This window comes from Chenopodium album, chromosome 21, assembly GCF_948465745.1.
Source record: "Chenopodium album chromosome 21, dcCheAlbu1.1, whole genome shotgun sequence".
Taxonomy (NCBI): domain Eukaryota; kingdom Viridiplantae; phylum Streptophyta; class Magnoliopsida; order Caryophyllales; family Amaranthaceae; genus Chenopodium; species Chenopodium album.
In genome coordinates, this window is record NC_137854.1 from 40,487,261 (window position 1) to 40,507,374 (window position 20,114).

At 33.4% G+C, this 20,114-nt stretch overlaps 1 protein-coding gene across 1 annotated transcript; it reads left to right on the forward strand.

The window, feature by feature from the left end:
• Positions 1-720: 720 nt before the first annotated feature.
• Positions 721-9,716, forward strand: LOC145602157 (TATA box-binding protein-associated factor RNA polymerase I subunit B-like). Its single transcript, XM_081658324.1, has 5 exons — positions 721-1,362; positions 2,118-2,939; positions 3,084-3,211; positions 4,737-6,203; positions 9,352-9,716. Exons 1-4 carry the CDS (start codon positions 852-854, stop codon positions 5,355-5,357), a joined length of 2,082 nt encoding a protein of 693 aa, XP_081514450.1. The 5' UTR covers positions 721-851; the 3' UTR covers positions 5,358-6,203; positions 9,352-9,716.
• The last annotated feature ends 10,398 nt before the right edge of the window (positions 9,717-20,114 follow it).

A 20,114-nucleotide genomic window follows, 5' to 3' on the forward strand; every position in this document is an offset into this window, starting at 1 on the left:
TTCTCTAAGTAGATCCTCTCTGGCTCTTCTCTATTTTAATGAATCATGATGTCCTCTATTCTCATTCAAGGCTTTAAGCTATTTATATGGCTAATTAACGTATCATCATTCTCATCTTTAATTTATTTTCTGCAATTTTTATATGTGATTAGCTATACGGCGTAGACAACCATTATAGAAATTATTTCGTTAGTGTTATAGGGGCTACTCGGTCAATGTTATAGGGGAAATTCATCAGTGTTCTATGGTTTACTCGTTCAATATTACATAGGTTATTCAGTCATTATTATAGGGCTTATTTAGTTCTTTTTATGTGGTCATATGATATGACCAATCGCACATAAAATACGTTGAAAGTAAAAAAAGAAAATGATTATTTAATATAAGATCTATTTTAAACGTCTAAAACGAAATAACACATGATTTAAAAATATTTGTAAACATTTTGAAAGTAAAAATTAAACTTCACAAAGTTTATACGGAGTAACTTTTTTTTTTTGATGGGTACAAAGTTTATAACTTTAAATTCATAATTTTAAACTACTCCTAGCAAATAAGACTGCATGCTAAAGGGTTTTGGACTAGATTGAACCGAATACCTTTCTATAAATTTCTTGGCTAGAAGACCAAACCAATTTATTCGACCCGGTCCAAATTACACCTTTCTATAAACCCCAAACCCCAGCTTAAAAACTCAAACCAGGCCAAATTATTCAGAAGTTCATTCGTCTGTTGAATTCTCTCAAACTACCAACAGTCAACAGAGATCCTTTCTCCAACCTTAGCAATCCTTTCTCAAATTTGCAGAATTTGCATGGTTTTAGAGTAATTTATCTAATTCATCACCAACAATGGCGGAAACCGACCCAAGCAAATTGGTATGCAGCACTTGCGATTACCTCGGCCTTTTCATGGACGACGATGGCCGCTTCTACTGCACCAACTGCAACTCTCAAGCCGCCGACATCATCGACAACGCCAACGCCGACGAAGATTTCATCGATAAACGCACCCATGGCGGCGGCGCCACCTACAACGCCGCCCACAGACGCGCTGCCCCTGTTCCTGCCCCCGACACTGAACCCCACGAAACCCATCTGGGTCCCACTCAACCTGCTGATTTTGGGAAGACCCGTAAAAGGGGTGTTTTCACTGAAGAAGATTACTACAATGCTATTCGTAAGAGATATGTTTTGGGTCTTCAGTTGATGGTCCAGTTTCAGTGTGAATCTCTTGTGCAGAATTTTGGTGTTACTCCTTTGATTTGTGGGATTGCTGCTTCTGTTTGGTTGCGTTTTGTTGCTTCTACTCGGGTTTTTGATGATGATTGGGCTGATAAAACTATCATGGATTCTGAAACTGGTATAATAAATTTGTTATTATTTGTGAATTTTTGATGTTTTTGTTTTGTTGATGATTATTTGGGTATGGTTGCAATTGATTATTTAGTGAATTTCTTATACTATTGACTTGTGTTGAATGTAGTTAAGTGATTGATAAATCGGGTATGGTTGCATTGGTTATTATGAGAAGTTAATTGGGTATTGTTGCAATTTGTTATCTTGAGAATTTCATGTGCTACTGAGCGCCAAATATAGTGTAGTGATTGATTTATGGGTATGGCTGCATTGATTTATCTTGAGAATGTCTTATACTATTGACTTGTGCTGAATCTAATGTAGTGATTGATTTATTGGGTATGGTTGCAATTTGTTATCTTGAGAATTTTATGTGCTACTGGCTCGTGCAAATATAGTGTAGCAATCGATTTATTGGTATGACTGCATTGGTTATCTTGAGAATGTCTTAGAATATTGACTTGTGCTGAAGGTAGTGTAGTGATTGATTTTTTGGGTGTGGATGCATAAGTTAAATTGAGTATGGTTGCATAAGTGTCGATTAGTGCTGCTTGAGTAAATAGAGTTTTGGTTTTGCGGTTTGAATGTAGAGTAATTTGATATGCTAGCCTGCTAGGTGGTATATCATGTATTATTAAGCTTAACTTGAGACCAGTCTGTTTGAAGATTTTGTTTTCTCAAACACTTCAACATTTGTCCATATATTAGTTAGTCATTTGGCCTGCGTATTCAAGCAGAGGGCCTTGTTTTTGTTTTCAGGTGAAAAGAGATTACAAGTCGGAAGCCATTGTGTAAAGGAGCCTCGAAATATGCTTAATGAACGCATGGTAATCATATGGATTAAATCTTTAAAAAAAACGATACCCTTATCACGCTCCTTGGCTGTTTCGTATTTGGCCTGTCATATTGCTAAAGAACCGGTTCTTCCAACCGACATTATTAAATGGTCTATTGAAGGGAAGCTTCCTTATTTTGGTGCTTTTCCTAAGATTGCTGAATCCATCATACAGATTGAGAAATACCATCAACATGCTTCGGTTGTATGTCCATTAAAAGCAAGTTCTATGTTTAAGCCTAAACAACTTCCTTTACAGAAGTTGGAGTCAATGGCAGCATCTATAGCTCAATCTGTAGGCCTGAATTTGCCCCCGGTCAACTTTTACCGAATAGCTTACCGTTATCTAAAGCAGTTGTCTCTTCCTGTGGAAAAAATTCTTCCATATGCCTGCCGCATACAAGAGTGGTCCATGCCTCCTGATTTGTGGTTGTCTGCAAGTGAGGAAAAGCTTCCGTCTCGTGTTTGTGTGATGTCAATACTGATTGTCACAATTAGGATTCTATATAATCTCAATGGTTTTGGCAAGTGGGAATCTACTCTGTCTCCTCCAATTGTCTCTTCAAAGGATGGTCAGGCAGCAAGTTTTGACAAGTCCAATGCAAAGAAGGGGGCTGAAGAAGCATCTACAAATTTGGGTGGAGAACCTGAGACAAATTTGTCGTCTGTTCATAAATTTGAATCTGATAGCACTGAGCTTTTGCGCAACCTTGAAAAGAAATACGATGATTTGAGTGATAAATTTGGTAATGTTGGAGCACTTTTTTCAAATGAAAAAATATTCACTGCCCTAGCTATCTACTTCCAAATATATATGTATGTTTTGTTGTGTTGTGTTGTTTGCTTTGTTTCTTTCTCATTGCCCTTTTATTATTCTCTCGATTTGGCAGAATATTCCAAAGATTTACCTACCTATCTTCAGTATTGCAAGGATGTCGTATTCGCTGGTGTTGAGCCATTATACAAGGATCCTACATTTATAGAAGAACTTTGGGATTTTTATGAGAAAAATCGAGAGGTACATTGATAAATTTTTCTGATAAGCCATAGCCTTTCTTAATCAAAATATATATCTGCATTGGCTATTATTTTCGATTTACTGATTTTTATTATTTAGATAGATAATGCTAACCTGATTGATGCCTTCATGAAGTGGTTGGTGCTATGGCTTGAATACTTTGTTACTCTAACACTCCAATGTCGTGCCAAATCCTTCTTTTTCATTTAACATACATCTAATATATGGATGCTTGGGTGGGATCTTTGAAACACAATAGGGAAACATGCAATGATTTCTGCATTTGTGTTGGATACTTCTAAGAACTCAATTCTTTGGAAAAGTCTGAACAACATCAATTTAGCGGTTAATTCTCCTAGAGCTTAGTTTTTACAAAGAGGAACAATTAACATGGAAGCACTGACTTCTTCACAGCAACATAGTGTATTTGGTGAAGTGCAAGACTCAGTGCACCAAAACAAGCTACCTGATCTAAATTCATCACTTCAGTCCTTTTTTGTCCTTCTTTATTAAATTCAATTAATAATAGCTCAATTACTTCAATAGAATAAATGTGAATATTTCATTATAATACTCCCTGCAACTCTTTTTTTTTTTAAAAAAAATAATTTGCTGAAGGGTTTGGTACATATATTCAAGCTTTAATATGGGTGAGGTATCCTATCAAATTAAAAGGCAGGGTAAAACATGTGATTGTTTTAATATTTATAAATGGAAATTGGTCAGTGGAGCATATGGCATACTTTGAAAGAGAGATAAATATGAGTTAATGTTTGTGCCCTTAAGGGTATTTTGGGGAATTAAATAGGTGATTTTTCCCCAAAAAAGAAATGTGAAACAATTTAGGACACCCTTATTAAGTAACAACCTCAACAACAATAATAGGGCCTTATGCCCTTAGTCCCAAAATGATTTTGGGTCAGCTAACATGAATCTCGTCATAAGGAACCGTCCAAAAAAATGAAATACATCCAGAATATTGATTAAATGAAAGTGGGCTGAAAAAAAGAAATGGTTGTGTAAAGTAAGAACAAAAAAAGGGTATGCAAATTAATATAAGAGTTTTAATGGAGTTCTAAGTAAGTGTGAATAAATTTAGGGATGGAAGTGAGAGTAGCTATTATTTTACTAGTCAAAACAAACATGGTTTTAATGATTTATAAGTATTCTTGCAGTTCTTGCAGAACGTGGTGCCTCAAGTCTAATGTGTGTGCCACAATGTTATGCTTTGGGCTTCGATTTGTTTGCCTATGCTTAAACATATATGGGAACAATTTGTAAGGTGGTCCAGATTTTTCAGTAGTTTAGAATTTGCTGTGAATTTGTTTTTGCCAACTGGTAAGTGGTAACTAGCATTAGTAACTGGTAGATGGTAGAATTTTAGTTTCTTTATTGAATTAAGTCACCTCTATTGTGATGAAAATACTCATAATATATTGTACATCTTCCTTTTTTTTTTTTTTTTTTTTTTAATAATTTTTTTTAAAGAATTGTATTTTTTTACTAACAAGGAAGTTCTCTTCAGGACGTTGAAACATCTGGGGAGTTTGAATCTGGATCAAATCAGAAGAGGTCAAGGGACAATGATAAATTTTTCAGTACCAAATCAAAGGACAGCAAGAAGCATAGAGATAAAGAAATTTTCAGCTCTCCAGCAGCTGATAGTGGGTATCAGTCTAACTATAACAGCCGTAGCTGGGATCCAAGTGCTGATAATACTCAGCAAAGTTCACAAACATGTCAATTTCCAGCAACTATGGATAGAGATGAGGCTTCATCTCAAAATTTGGAAGATATAGCTCTTAAATATCTGAAAATAGATATGGAAGAACACCGTTTCTGTTACATACCACCAAGGGTGGAAGTCAAGAGACTTGACCACCTGCACTATTCAAGGAAGAGGGGTGATGGTTCTTTAGGTTGCGTTGCCCATGCTGATTACTATATCCTACTTAGATCTTGTGCAAAAGTGGTCCAGGTTGACATTCGTGTTATGCATATTGGTATGCTCAGTCTAGAAAGAAGATTGGGATGGATTGAAAAGTGGATTGATCATAGTTTAGTGGAAAAATGTTCTGGTGGCCCTGTTGAAACTGTGGATGATTCAGAAGATGAATCTATTAATTTATCTAATATTATTATATAATTTTTGGTCTGCCCAGCCATTTTGTGTGTGTGGTAGAGAGGTACTTTCTTTCTTTGTTGATGGGAAAAATTGCTGGTCTTTGGGGATCATCAGCTAATGGAGTCGTCAGGCAGTCATTAGTGAGAGGTAGAGACAATTTTCCAGTGTTTGCTGACAAGAATGAATATCTAGAAAAGAATTTTCAGTGTGCGCAATCAAGTGAGATATCCCTGCTGTCTTTTACTATCCTAGTGTTGAAAAGGTGTGGTGTGAGGGTGGTTTTGTGCAGGTCAAGCTCGAAGAGAAACAGCTTTCAGCTGCAGATTGGTCAGGCTGCAAAATTTTCCACAGCTGCTACAGTTGTGTTGCGTGTTGGGGGGATAATTATCCGAGAACTGCGTGAGTGCACATTGAGATGGTCTTTTGTTATGTACAACAGGCAGCAGAAGTGTGCAGCTTTGCTACAGTTGTGTAGGGTTTTGGGTGGATGATTAATTGATTATCACGAACTGCACGAGGACATTGTGAGACAGTCTTTTGCTATGGTTCGTCTGGCTGTAAGCTATCTTGCAGCATACCAACATTACCAAGAGGCAGTAATCATAAATGGTTCTGGTTCAGCATGGTGCAGACTGGGGCAGTGACTCTTGGTAGCCCCTTTCAGTGTGTCAATCAAGGATAAACACTTATGGTGTGTTCTAGGCCGTTGGGTTTGTGAATAAAGGTTTTCCGTAATCAAGGAAGCTTGCTAGCTAGTGAAAGAGCAGTGAGAAGTCTTTGATTTTTGAGGTATGAGTCATGGACTTGGGACTCTTGTATTCGCAAGACATAGTGACAATGCTGCAAGGCTTGCAACAAAAATTTCTGGTATACAATTCTATTCAACTCATTAATATGCTCAAGGTGGTTAATTGGTGAATTGTGTGTGTTTTTTCCGGGGTGGGGGGGGGGGGGGGTGGGGGTGGTGTGGGTGGAAGATATTATTTGTTTTGTTCCTTGCTTTGTTATATTCATTGCGAGTAAACCAAATGATTCAATTTCTATCTCATAGGCAGCCCTTACCCTTCATGTGTTTAGGTGGTTAGCGGTTTGACATTGATTATGGATGTATTTGCTTCTGTTGTTGTTTCTTTATCTATATGTTACTATAAAGTGGAGTATGGCAACACTACTCTAACAAATTTTAATGAGTAATGGCCCTCAATTTTTTTTTTTTTTTAATGAGTAATGTACAATAGATTTCTCTATGGTCATGCCTCATGCTTGGGTTTGATCTTTGTTTCCATAAAAAGAAAGCCTGCTTTGTTATCAATATTGCCTCTTCTCCAAGTAATAACCCTACCTCGTGTGTATATATATATATATATATATATATATATATATATATATATATATATATATATACACTGATACACACACATACACGCACACGAGGTATTTTTTTACAAATGGTTATTTCTTTTGCCGATACTTATCTACCTTCTTCATGATCCTGGTGGCAGTATGTTGTTTTCTTCTGTTAATGATGTTGCTGACTTGAGGTTCCTTTTGTTTGTTTTCTTTTTTTCCCTTTTCATCTCTTTCTTTGTTTTTGTTCTTGGGGATTAGGAAAAAATCAGCGACAGAGTCACTTCAATCTTCCTCCTTACATAGAGGAGGGAACACTGTTGCCTGAGTATCAATCGAATAATCCAAACAGAATAACAATAAGGCACAAGAGTAATTCCTTTGCTTTTCACTTTAACCTCATTGGACATAGACACAGGGAACTAAAAAATTAAAGGACTAAAAAGATGTCTAGACTTTATAGTACATCTTCCTAGAAGAATTAGTATTTGGCATTTCTTCTTTGATAATTTATAGCTTATAACCCTCATATAGGTTTTATTAGGCGTGTTCACTACTGTTTAATTTCTTCCGTCTTGTATGCAAATTTGTGTAGCCTGTATATCTAATAATGCTCTTCACATCAATGCAAATTTAAACAGTTGCTGATGCATTTGATATTGGTTCCATAGTGTCTTAGCTGTGTATGGGTAAGTGACTCGGTTCAGGTGCTAAGTTATTGCTTTGTCGTTCCTTGATTAAATTTTTCTTTCTTTTTCAATTTATTTTTACTATGTTTTTCTATTATGTTAAATGGCATTCATATTTCCAGTAGTTCTAAGTGCAAGTTCATTCTGATTCCAAGTTGCATATACTCATCCTGATTCAATCAAAGCCTTAATCCCATTAGTGGGGTTGGCTACATTAACCAAAAGTGATTAATCCGTATAGTCATCAACAAAAAACTTCCTCCTCCATCCCTTACGATCCAATGCCTTATCCTCATGCAAATCCATATATTTCATATCCTTCCTAACTTCTTCCAATTTAGTTATTTTCAGTCTCCCTCTTCCTCGTTTAACCCCTCCAAGGTCCCACTTTTCCACTCTTCGTACCGGTGTACCCTTGAGTCTCCGTCTTACATGCCCAAACCAACGTAGGCTATTTTCCCTTAGTTTTGTCTGCAATGCCTGCCACACTCACTTTCTTGCGGATAACCTCATTTATGATTCTATCTCATAGAGTGTTCCCGCACATCCACCTTAACATGCGTATTTCAGTAAACTCTATCTTTTTAATGTGCTCCTCCTTAGAAGCCCAAATATACTCATCCTGATTCTTAAACCAAATTAAAATAAACGTATATATTGTGGAAATGATTCTAACTGGGCTTAAGGCTTAAATCTTAACAAACATATGTTCTCTATCAGGCCTCTCTTAAGGACCTGATTTCGCGCAGTCACAATCACACTAATTTATACATTTTAAGGCAAAAGCTTGAGTATTGATTGGAAGATAAATATAGCTTTAGGCTTTAACTCTCATGGTAGCTTGAGGCTACTAATCTCACATAGTCACATCAAGTCACTCAATTTCTGGATGGTTGCTAGTCTTGCTACTGCTAAACAAAATGTCTTACATAGTGCAGCTACTCTCAAGCAATTACAATGCCCTAATATTAATTAAAGTTGTCTTCTAGCCTACAAAAGCATAGCAAGGTGCAGTGACCATGGCTACCAAAGTCTACTGTTCTTCTTGTCCCTCTCCTTTTTTCTCTTGCTGCTTTCCCCCTTTTTTACTTCCCGTTATGATCTTTGTCAACCCTGGACCTCCTTGTATAAACCCGTATTGGATTGTGGGCCATCTAGGTCTGGGCCGTATGTGGATCCATAACAGTCTAATGCTTGATTATGTGAGTGGGTTTCATCAATATAAACCTGATAGGAGTATTCTTTGTTAAATTGGTCTATTGTTGCTCTCATTGCACACCTTGGGTTGGTGTTTTTCCACTGGCAGGATGGACTGAATCCATGTTCCATGGACTTTGCCTAAGATATTTGAAAGACTAAAGATTGTTCGTGTAATCTTGAATATACTCGATTTGAACCTTGTTGGATTGCCATAATGCCCGAGATTTGCTTCAGATTCTGATTTATTCACTAAGGTTCTTATACTCTTTACCTGTTAATTGTAGTACATTCTAGTCAAGAACGATGCTGTGTTCATGTTCAGAAAATAGAAAAAATATGTCAGATATTCTGAGGAATTTTTTCTGTTGCAAATGTGCCTGTAACTCTGTAAGAGAGTTGCCTATGAAATTGAAGAGGTGGTTGGTGGTGGCGGCTGTGTAGTTAAGGAAGGAGCAAGGGGTGGAGAAGTGTCACCCTGAAAGTAAAAGTTTTATACCAAATTACCAACCTTGGGGAAATTCAAGTATACTAGTAAAACCCCCAATATGAGCATAATAATTCCCCGTCCTTCCTTTGGGTAATGTACCCTTAATCCTAGCGTAATAACCACCCCCACACACCCCCCCCCCCCCCCCCCCCCCCACCTCCAATAATAATCTAAGCGCCCACTAAATCTCTCTTTAAGATCTGTACTGCTGTAACTACTGTTATTAAAAGGAAGATTATGTACTTTATACTTTTGGTCTTTTGCAAGTTATCTCACTCATCTTTGTTCTCAGGCACCAGCCACAAGATTATCAAGTCATCCAACATTTTACTCGATATGTAGCTATAATCGTCGTCTTGTGGAATGACTTTGTATCAGCCATTTACCAGTTTTAGATGACAGCACCCGTTGACCATGGCCACTTGATTTGTGTTGGCTGTGGATGAGTTTTAAATGTGGATTCTCCTGGTTTATTTATACCATTTCATTATCCTGGATTTTACTGCTAAGACTGCATTCTTTTTTTGATGACCATAAGTGCCCTGAACTCCTGAAGATATGTAACTTCTGTCTTATTTGTTCTCTTCTTTCTGATCTGTGGCTGGCATTATACCCCTTTTCAGAGAATTTGAGTTATTCTTGCAGTGTTAGATCTGTAAAAACAGGAACTGATGAAGCGAGGAAGAACAATTTTGAAATTCGTCGCAATTAACAGTAATGTTGTTTTCTAAAATGATTGTATAAATGTATAGTTGTAAGTTGTAACCAGAACTAAACAATAAATTATTGTCATTACAACTTTTAAAAAGTTTTAGGAAAATTTTGCAAAAAACCACATTTTTAACTCTTGTTTTTTGCATTTAACCACCTTTTAAAAAAAATGTTACAAAAAACCACCAATTTTAAAAATTTTGTTGCAACTTACCACCAATTCAATGTAAAACAATTGATAACTTTGGCTAAAAAAGTGGTAATTTGTAACAAAATTTTTGAAATTGGTGGTCTTTTGCAACATTTTTTTTAAAAGGTGGTTATTTACAAAAAACAAGATTTAAAAGGTGGTTTTTTGTAAAATTTCAAAGTTGCACATAACATTTAATGGTGGTATATGGAATACTTCGCACCAAGTATAATATAATAAACTGGCGTATTATGAAAGATTGATGGAACTCTGTAACTCACCATACAGTTTTATGAGATTACTGCCACATAACATAAATGCAGAAACGTCGCTTGCAACTTAACTCTATTCCAACCATAACTCCTACAAGTATACTTGTATTTGAGCTCTAATTTCTTTTTAAAAACAAGTACTCCCTCCGTCCCTAAATTACATTCCTCTTTGAAAATTTACACGGGAATTAAGGAGGGAAGAATAAGACAAATAACAATAATTAGATAATGCTATGGGAAGTACAAAGATAGAATAGTTATTACTCATGACATGTCATCAATCCTTTGCAAAAAAAAAGGACCAATCACATGCTCCTAATTGAATGATAAACGCGGGCCTGGGCCGCACCCGCAAACCAAGAGAGAGAGTCCACTTCACAAGTCCAAGGAGTTTCTATCCCAAAACCATATGGCAATAGGAGGAGTAGCCCCTTAGCCTTATAAAGTGTTTAATTCTCTCTTTTTCAACTAATGTGGGACACTTACATGTGGTGACACTTGAGAGGTTTATTCTTCAACACTCCCCCTCACATGTAAAGTCCTTTTTAACTCAAGGATCACTTGATCCCATTCAATTTGGTCCAGAATACTTAATGCCATTAAAGGTCCCAAACTTTGGGCCTGGCAATATACTCAAACCATTAGAGGTCCCATACCGTGGGCCTTGCTCTGATACCATGATAAACGCGGGCCTGGGCCGCACCCGCAAACCAAGAGAGAGAGTCCACTTCACAAGTCCAAGGAGGTTCCATCCCAAAACCATAAGGCTATAGGAGGAGTAGCCCCTTAGCCTTATAAAGTGTTTAATTCTCTCTTTTTCAACCAATGTGGGACACTTACATGTGGTGACACTTGAGAGGTTTATTCTTCAACATTGAAAATTTTTAACCAATCATATTCATTGTAATTTGGCACAAGGATTATGAGTGAGATTAGGTAAGGATGAGTGAGAAAGCATTAAATATAAAACAGAAAAATATAGTTGATTTACTAAAAAAAAACTTACCAAAAATAGAAAGGAGGAATGTAATTTTGGAATACCAAAAATAGAAATGAGGAATGTAATTTAGGGACGGAGGGAGTACATTGCATCACATCTTCAACAAAGAAAGTGCATCTAAATATCTAATACCACCATCTAAGCAATTTATCAACAATTTAATGTTTGTCACTTAAAACCCATTAAGTAACAGCAAATCGGAGCCTAATAAGTAAATTAATTAAGAAGTACAGTATGTACTACTCCATAAAATTACATTGATTCTAATATTAACTCTTGGGGTTTAATACGTTTGTGTTGTAATTGAAGCTCCATCATATAACTAAGAACTGATCATCATTTTATGTTTGTACATGAATTCTTTATTTTAAATTGATTGTGTTTAAATTTCAAAATTAAGTATTTTCCAAATTAAGTATTCTAAATTTAATTGTCAAGTAGGTCATGGTCTCATGGATTCTTTAGAAACTGACATTATATACAAGTTATAGTTTGATATTTTTCACATCTTGAATCAATAAAATTGGTTAATTTAACTTGCTTTTTAAGAATACTGATACTTTAGATTCTGAAAAATGGTTTTTATTTTTCTCTGTATTATTTTCTATTCTATCACATGGTAAATTAGCTTTTTTTTAAAGATAAGGGGAATTGTCCTAATGGGCCAGAACCCTTACACACTCCATATTAACCTGGCCTAACCTAAATCAGCTATTAGACACTTTGAAAGTGCGGGAGAAATTTAAGTATATATCGTCATATACTCACATTATTATTCTTGATACTCTCTTATTCATATATCGTCACTTAGGGTCTGTTCTCTTACGTTAAAATTCAGTTCAGTTCAGTTCAACTCATTTCAGTGCAGCTGAGTTCAGTTCAGTTTAGCTCCTAATTTCCTTCTCTTATAAAATATTCATTTCAATTCAGTTCAGTTCAATTCAGCTGAGTTCAGTTCAGTTCAGCTCAGCTCAGTTCAGTCAATGAGAACATGCCCTTACTCCATAGCCGTCTAAGAGGGTGTGCAAAGAGACCCTCTACACAGGGCCTCACATTATGGAGAGCCCCTAAATTTTTTTTATTTTTTTATTTTATTTTTATTTTTTTAAAGTTTTTTAATCCCAAGCACTAATATTTCTCACATCTAATCATACTCTATTGCATTCTCTATAAAAACCTTTATAGTTTTATTGTTACAAATTTATAGCTTTTTATCTTCTAATCTCTCATTAATGTGGTAACCTTTTTAGATATCCAAAGTTTCAGCTAATAAAATTCGTTAATTTTACATTTTAGTTGGTTTATACAACAACCTGAGTTAGATTAAACATGTGTATATATGAAAACATTATCATGTTGGATCTTATTATATTCATATTGATATGAAATTTTAATATATTAACATTGTATAATTTTTACTTCGTACTAATGCACAATATAAGAAATTAATAGTCAAATAAAGTAATGATTACAAACCGTGTAAAACGCAAGTGGGTAACACTTAGCAAAATAGGGGTAGTACAAGTATATTATTTAGTCAAAGAGATCATGTATGTGTTCTCGGAGGTTTGAATAGTCAAGCTTGGATCCTTTTGCTAAAAATTTATTGTAACGATAAAATTTAACAGCATATCTGATAGAGCCAACATTTTGTGGTAGCACAGGACCTCTAAAGTACTTAAGACGGCCCTGCCTTACTCACATTATTATACTTGATTATTGTATATGAAATTTATATATTTAAACTAATAATATGACAACTAAACTTTAAAACCCGATTGAAGAGAAGAGAAAGTATAAACAACAATGACAACATAGAAAAAGAAAAAAGAGTAGGATTATAAGACGATGACACGATTGACAGAAATTGACGTGACTAGCTACCATAGTAATTTGATTTTATTTAGTGATATCCCTCAATTGGTTTACAAGTTGTCAACTACTATGCTCAATACCAATGATCATCAAATTAGAATTCATATTTAATCATTTCAATATTGAAATTTCATTATAATCTTCTAGATGGGCAATCAGATAGTGTTTACCGACTTAATAACCAACAAAAATTCGACACATTTCATCACTATATATAATTCGTAATTAAAGAAAAAGGCAACTTGTCTTCTAAGATCAGATATTTATATTAATTTGATTTATTACCTCTTTTGGATAATTTATTTATAATGTTATATAATGATTGCACTTTTTCTGTGTTATTACTACTAATCCACTACATATCGCAAAAAAAAAAAAAAAAAAAAAAAAAAAAAAAAAAAAAAAAACTCCATTGTAAAAGAAGATACCAAATAATTATTTTAATTTACTGGTGTAATGTTCCCGTCTTAGGGAGCACCAAGGATGAAATAAGTAAGCTTATTGCATATTCCTATTTATTTATTTTTTACTCTATTTATGGTCCATGCAAATATACTCATTATTTTCAAGTGTTGTATAATGCTTCTTAGCTATACTGGCCACTTTGCCTTCCACTACAAGGGAAACCGTTGTCTTAAGTTTTCCTTTTTTTTTTTTTTTTTTTTTTTTTTCCGTAGAGTAATTCTTGTGTGAAACGATTGTATGATACGAGTAAAGTAATAAGTATACTACTCCGTATATAAGAAAACGATTGTACTTATATTACTCCGTATATAAGTAATAGTAAAATTAAATAGTAGATAATTATAGAGCGAATCTTATTCGGTCTTATGGTATGACACTGTTCCATATTATGTATATAGAGTCTAAATTTTTCTCCTCGAGTATACAATTCAACCTAGCTAGGGGAATGACATTAATTAATTAAATGGTCGATTTGTAAAGAATAAAAGAAGAATGATACAAATTAATATTTCTTATAGTTTTCTAATTATGGTGTGTTTGAGCTGAGGTTAAAAAAGAGACATTGTATTTCTATAAAGTACTTTGTAATAAAGTGTAGGATAGTTTTGATCTTATTTGAAAAGGAAATTAAGATAATTTATTTGGAAGGGTCATTACGCGTACATTATTTAATGTAGTACTAGATCACACATGATAAATTAACTGTTTACCTCACTATTTTAGCTAACTTATTAAGTTGTATAAATTCACTTTAGTTTACAGCTCGTACACTGTATTCAGATCAGATTATAAGTTGTTATGAAAATTCCAAAGTACAGTAGATTATTATTAAAAATAATAATGGTGATTCTAGTAGATGGCCTGCCAGGCTTGGACTATTATTTTACAAGTCTTAAGAGTTCTCTTTCGACCATTGCAATGGGCTAGTTCCAATGTTCTACTATTCATACACAGCTTTTGACCATCTTTTGTGGTTAATATATATCAGAAAAAAATATATATACAAAGTATATAATTATGTATGTACATTAAAAAATGTAAAATACCTAAAGTTGCAGTTGAAAAAAAAAAAAAAAAAAAAAAAAAAAAAAAAAAAAACCTTAAAATGGGTTAAAGTTGACGTTTTATAAATGGTTTTTGCCTATTGACCTCTTTTTTATATGGCCATTTCTTTACCTGTTTGACTATCACCCATTCACCCGACATTCACTCATAGTTTTATTAAAATCTCTGGATTTTTTTTTAACATTTGAAATAACCACTGTTTTATTAAAATCCAAAACTTCAATCTACAATACAAGTAGGGAGGTACTCCAATAGTGTAAAATATTAAAATCCTGAAATTTGAACATGTATGGTAGGTAACTGAAATTCAAATTTAAAAATGCAAAATGTCACAAAGACTATCACAAATAATTCACATGAGAGGGGTGAACATACAGAAGCAAACAGGATATACTATTATGATAAAATAACACATCAGTACTTGTACGAGTATTGATTTAGGATGCAATAAATATGGGCCATCATGTTTATTTACGAGTATTTAATTTGCAGCAAGCAGCCAAATCAATATTCCACATACTTTAATGTATTTCAGCATAAGTGCATAACCAATTACTGCTTACTCCATATACACGTAATTTGGTACATGTTCATGTATTGTATACATCAAGGTTCCACCGATGATCATATATGGACTATGATTAGATACTTCCTCAGTTTTTCAAAATTACTCGGTAATAGTTATATCGACGATTGACCACGACGATAATAGGATAAGGCTTTGTTCGTTCCTCTTCAATTTATTCTTATTACGTGCTTTATATTTACGAGTATTTTATTTTTTTTCAAATCAATTCAAATCGAACAAGAAAAAAATAGACCAAAATCAAACAATATTCATAAAGAATAAACCAAACCATAATAATAAAAGTTAAATTAGACCAAAAATATTCAAACAAGTAACAACTTAATAGATTAGAACAAAGTCTATACCCTTTCTACTACTTGTATTGTTTTATTATGAGTACTTATTTATAAATCTTGCTTTGTTTTAGTACTCTTTTTTATTAATACAATATTCAACTATTACGGTTTTTTTTTCCCCTATGATATCCTTAATAGTTACCTACTTTTTCATTTAAAAGTAATTGACATATTTGACTTTTTATTAATAGGGTATGTTAATTAATCTGAAGCAGATATTTCGGCATGAAAAGAATATTATATAGGAAACGAAATACTCCGTATTTACGGAGTAACTAATACAGAGTATTTTGAAATGGATAGATTTTTTTATATATGAAAAAAAAAAATAATAAAATTATTACTCATATTATAAGTGTTCAACTACCCCTCTGGCAGAGTCATAATTGTCGAGCCTAAAATGACACCAGAAGATAAAAATGAGTGGAGAGATTTCTGTGCAGGATTTGCACCCAAATTTTAATGCTAAAGGACAAATATTGCAAACGACGTGCCTTAACCAATAATAATATTAATACTATAATAAAATTAAATCACCATTTTTATTTTTGAATTATTTTGGGACCAAATTATAACCTTGGGATAAGTTTTTTGATAAGATAAGGTCTTATGGTAGAGAAAGGTGGGCGTTTTTTTCCTTCTATCTTACTGAATATAGGAATAAATAAAGTGAACTTAGGACAATTTATTTTATGTTATTGCTTCTAAAATTATAAATAAAAATAAATTAAATTAAAGTACATGTAAGTTGTTAAAAAAGTGGTTTTGGGTTCGAATTTAGAGGCAACTAAGATTATGTACTTTTTATCTTCTTTTTAAGCTTAAATATCACCTAATCATTGAGGAGCTTTGCTCTAATCAACGTCATAGATGAAAAAAAAGTGTAAATTTTATATTCTATTATTTTAGTCAATGATTTCATTTAGCTTTAGGGTTCCGCATACAATATAATTTCATCATATAGTGGTATATTACAAGAATTTTCAAAAGAACTTTGCTTGAAATTGCTTTGGTATTAAGCATATGTATTTATGTTGTAATGGTCCATAGCACTAGATATGTTAGCATATTTGAAGACGAATTTTTTTTTTTTTTTAATTTTTTTAAAGTTAGTTTTAATTTTGACTGGAATAGTGTATAATATCGATTTTGTGTAACAATATTGATAGATATTATAGGATTATTATAATATTTGTCACAAAGTAGATATATTTGTATATATTTGTAATATAGTTTGTATTCTTATCGTACTAGGTTTCCTAACGATAGAGTTCCCTATGACTGATTTGGGTCCGTTGAGTTATTTTTTAGGGATAGCGGTAACCCGTACTCCCTCTTATTTGCTACTTTCACAGGAAAAGTATGCACAGGAGATCTTAGAGCGTGCAGGTATGGGCTCATGTAAACCTGCAGCTACTCCAGTTGACACTAAGTCAAAACTTAGTGCAGATGCAGGACCACCATTTCGGGATCCGACTTTGTATTGCAGTTTAGCAGATGCTCTTCAGTACCTCACTTTCACTAGGCCGAATATTGCCTATGCGGTACAACAGGTGTGTCTTTTTATGCATGATCCTCGGGAACCTCACTTTGAGGCATTGAAACGCATTCTGCGTTATGTTCAGGGTACCATTAATCACGGCTTACATTTATATCCGACTGTTTCTCATCGACTTATTACTTACACTGACGCTGACTGGAGAGGTTGTCCCGATACCCGACGTTCCACATCGGGCTATTGTTGTTTCCTTGGGGACAATCTCGTGTCTTGGTCATCTAAGCGCCAACATACTTTGTCAAAGTCGAGTGCAGAAGCGGAATATCAAGGCGTCGCAAATGTTGTCTCAAAGGCTTGTTGGCTTCGTAATCTTTTACTTGAGTTACATTGTCCTCTACGGCAAGCTACTATTGTTTATTGTGATAATGTCAGTGCTATCTACCTTCCTGGCACCCGGTACAACACCAACGCACCAAACATGTGGAGATGGATATTCATTTTGTTCGAGAAAAGGTTGCTTTGGGACAAGTTCGGGTTTTGCATGTTCCTACTAGATATCAGTTTGCAGACATTTTCACCAAAGGTCTACCACGAGATTTATTTCTGGAATTTAGGTCCAGTCTTAGCGTACGCCCTCCTCCCGCTACAACTGCGGGGGTGTGATAGATATTATAGGATTATTATAATATTTGTCACAGAGTAGGATATATTTGTATATATTTGTGATATAGTTTGTATTCTTATCGTACTAGGTTTCCTAACAAGATTAGGACTAGTATTGTAACACTATATATATTATTCAATGGTACACACTCCAACCCAAGGAGTTTTCCCGAAATCTAATAAATATTAACCTAAAAATTTACAATATTTAAAATACTCCGTATATATGACTAGATGAATGCAAGGCGGAGAGTATCACACGCTCAGTAGATGATTTTATGGACGAATCTGCATTTTATTACAGTAGTATTAACCATTATGTATTTATGTTGTAATGGTTCATTGCACTACATTAGCGTATAATACAAATAATAGAAAATAGTAGTTCTAATTTTAAGTATAATAGCATTAGCAATGTGGTGTAATAATATGAGCCTATCCTACTATATTTTATTTTTTTAAGTTTTTATTTTCCGCAAATAATTAGTTGCTACACATAAAATAATGATATTTATGAATAGATGAATGAAATGTGGAGGGTATCTCACGCTCGGTAGACACATTACGGGTGAATCTAGATATTACTAATTTAACATGAAGTGGAACTGTGGAACATATTGCTCAAACTTGTATAAATTGTTGAATTTTTTCATTAAGAGTACAATAAGACACAAATAGATAAATTGAATCAATGCAATGGTTGCAACTCTCAATTTTGTAGATGGTCAAAAAAAAAAAAAAAAAAAGCCCTATTTACCTTTACTATTTTGCCGAAACAAAGGTGCATAGTCAAAGATCATTAGGATGGTGGTTGATTATTATCGATAAAAATTAATCTCCGTTGTTATTATGGGTAGTTGGTAATTTTAATACTAACGTTATAGAAGTACTCAAGTTATTAATCTTAAGTTCAAAAGGTATTGATTAAACACAACAGTATCATGCTTTATCCCATGTACATATTATAAGAATATTAAGTACAAAAAATAGGTAAATTTATTGAAGAGATGACTATCATGTGATATGTGTATTTAGTTATTTACCCTAATGTTTTGTAGTACATATATATTCAATTATTTGTTATTTTAATTAGTGTTCAAACATGTTTATGATAATTCTATTTAAATTAATTACAAATAATGTTTTTGCATTGTTACAGTATTTGATAATTTAAAGATTTTTTTATTTTATTTTATTTATTATTTTTTTTAACATGTCGAATGGCAAAATAATATTCATCCTTATTGCAAAATGATTTTCACATTGTAATAGCCGTGAATTTTATCTTGCTCCACTTTATTTAGATAGAAACATATTTGGAAATTAGCCACAATCTATTTCTATTCATCAATTTAAATAGAAGTATGTTTGAAAATTCAACTACAATTTATTTCCATTTTAGTACATGCAGCCATCATTTCAAACATCTCAAAATAACATAAGTTGGTGTTTGTTTGGGATGAGGGAAGTAAATCAAACAAATCTACAAGTGATTCTTATTTTTTTTAACTCCATATTTGAATTTCAAAAGGTTGTTAGTTTTGAATTTTGAAATCAAATACTACCCAAAAAGAAAAGTTTCACTCTTTACATAAATTAATACTCCGTAACGTACATATACTTCGTATATCTTTTGGACATTTTGCGAATTGCAGTTTTATAAATTATAATTATGCACTTAATTTTATTTTTTCTCTCTTTTGACGTATTATTAAAAATTATGCCGCAAAATTGTGCATACAGTTGTATTTTACCAAATTACAGTTCACACCTAGCTACTAAGAAAGACAAATCTACATAATGTCACTCATAATTTGGTTGAGACATGATTCCTTAGATGACATGACGGTCCAAAAATGACACCACAAAAAATGTACTGTACAATTTATATGAAACTTAACTTATTCGCTTAAATAAAGAGTGCAACTGTGCAAGCATAATAACTACTGTAGTATTGTAATAAGCTCAATTTTGTAAACAAGATTTGATCCAACACCAAATAGTTATACATGATTTGGAGTACGTAATAAGTAAACTCACTCCCTACACACAATGTTGTAAACGAGATTTGATCCTGAAGTACACAGTATGTAACAACTAAACAAGTTAGCATTATTCATATCGAAGTTAAACCCATGTTTTCATCATCACGTAACCACGTCGAATCAACAATAATAATGACTACATTCAAAAATCTTCAACTCATGAGTCATACGATCCAAATATTAAAACATTTTAAAAAAAATTCAAGATCTTTTTACATTATTCATCAGAGTATCAACCTCTCTATCATCATCTCTCTAAACATGGAACCAAAAACTTTGGTTAGTATTAACTTTAATGATAATTAATTAATTAAGTAACAAATAGTGCATAACTAAAACAACACTAG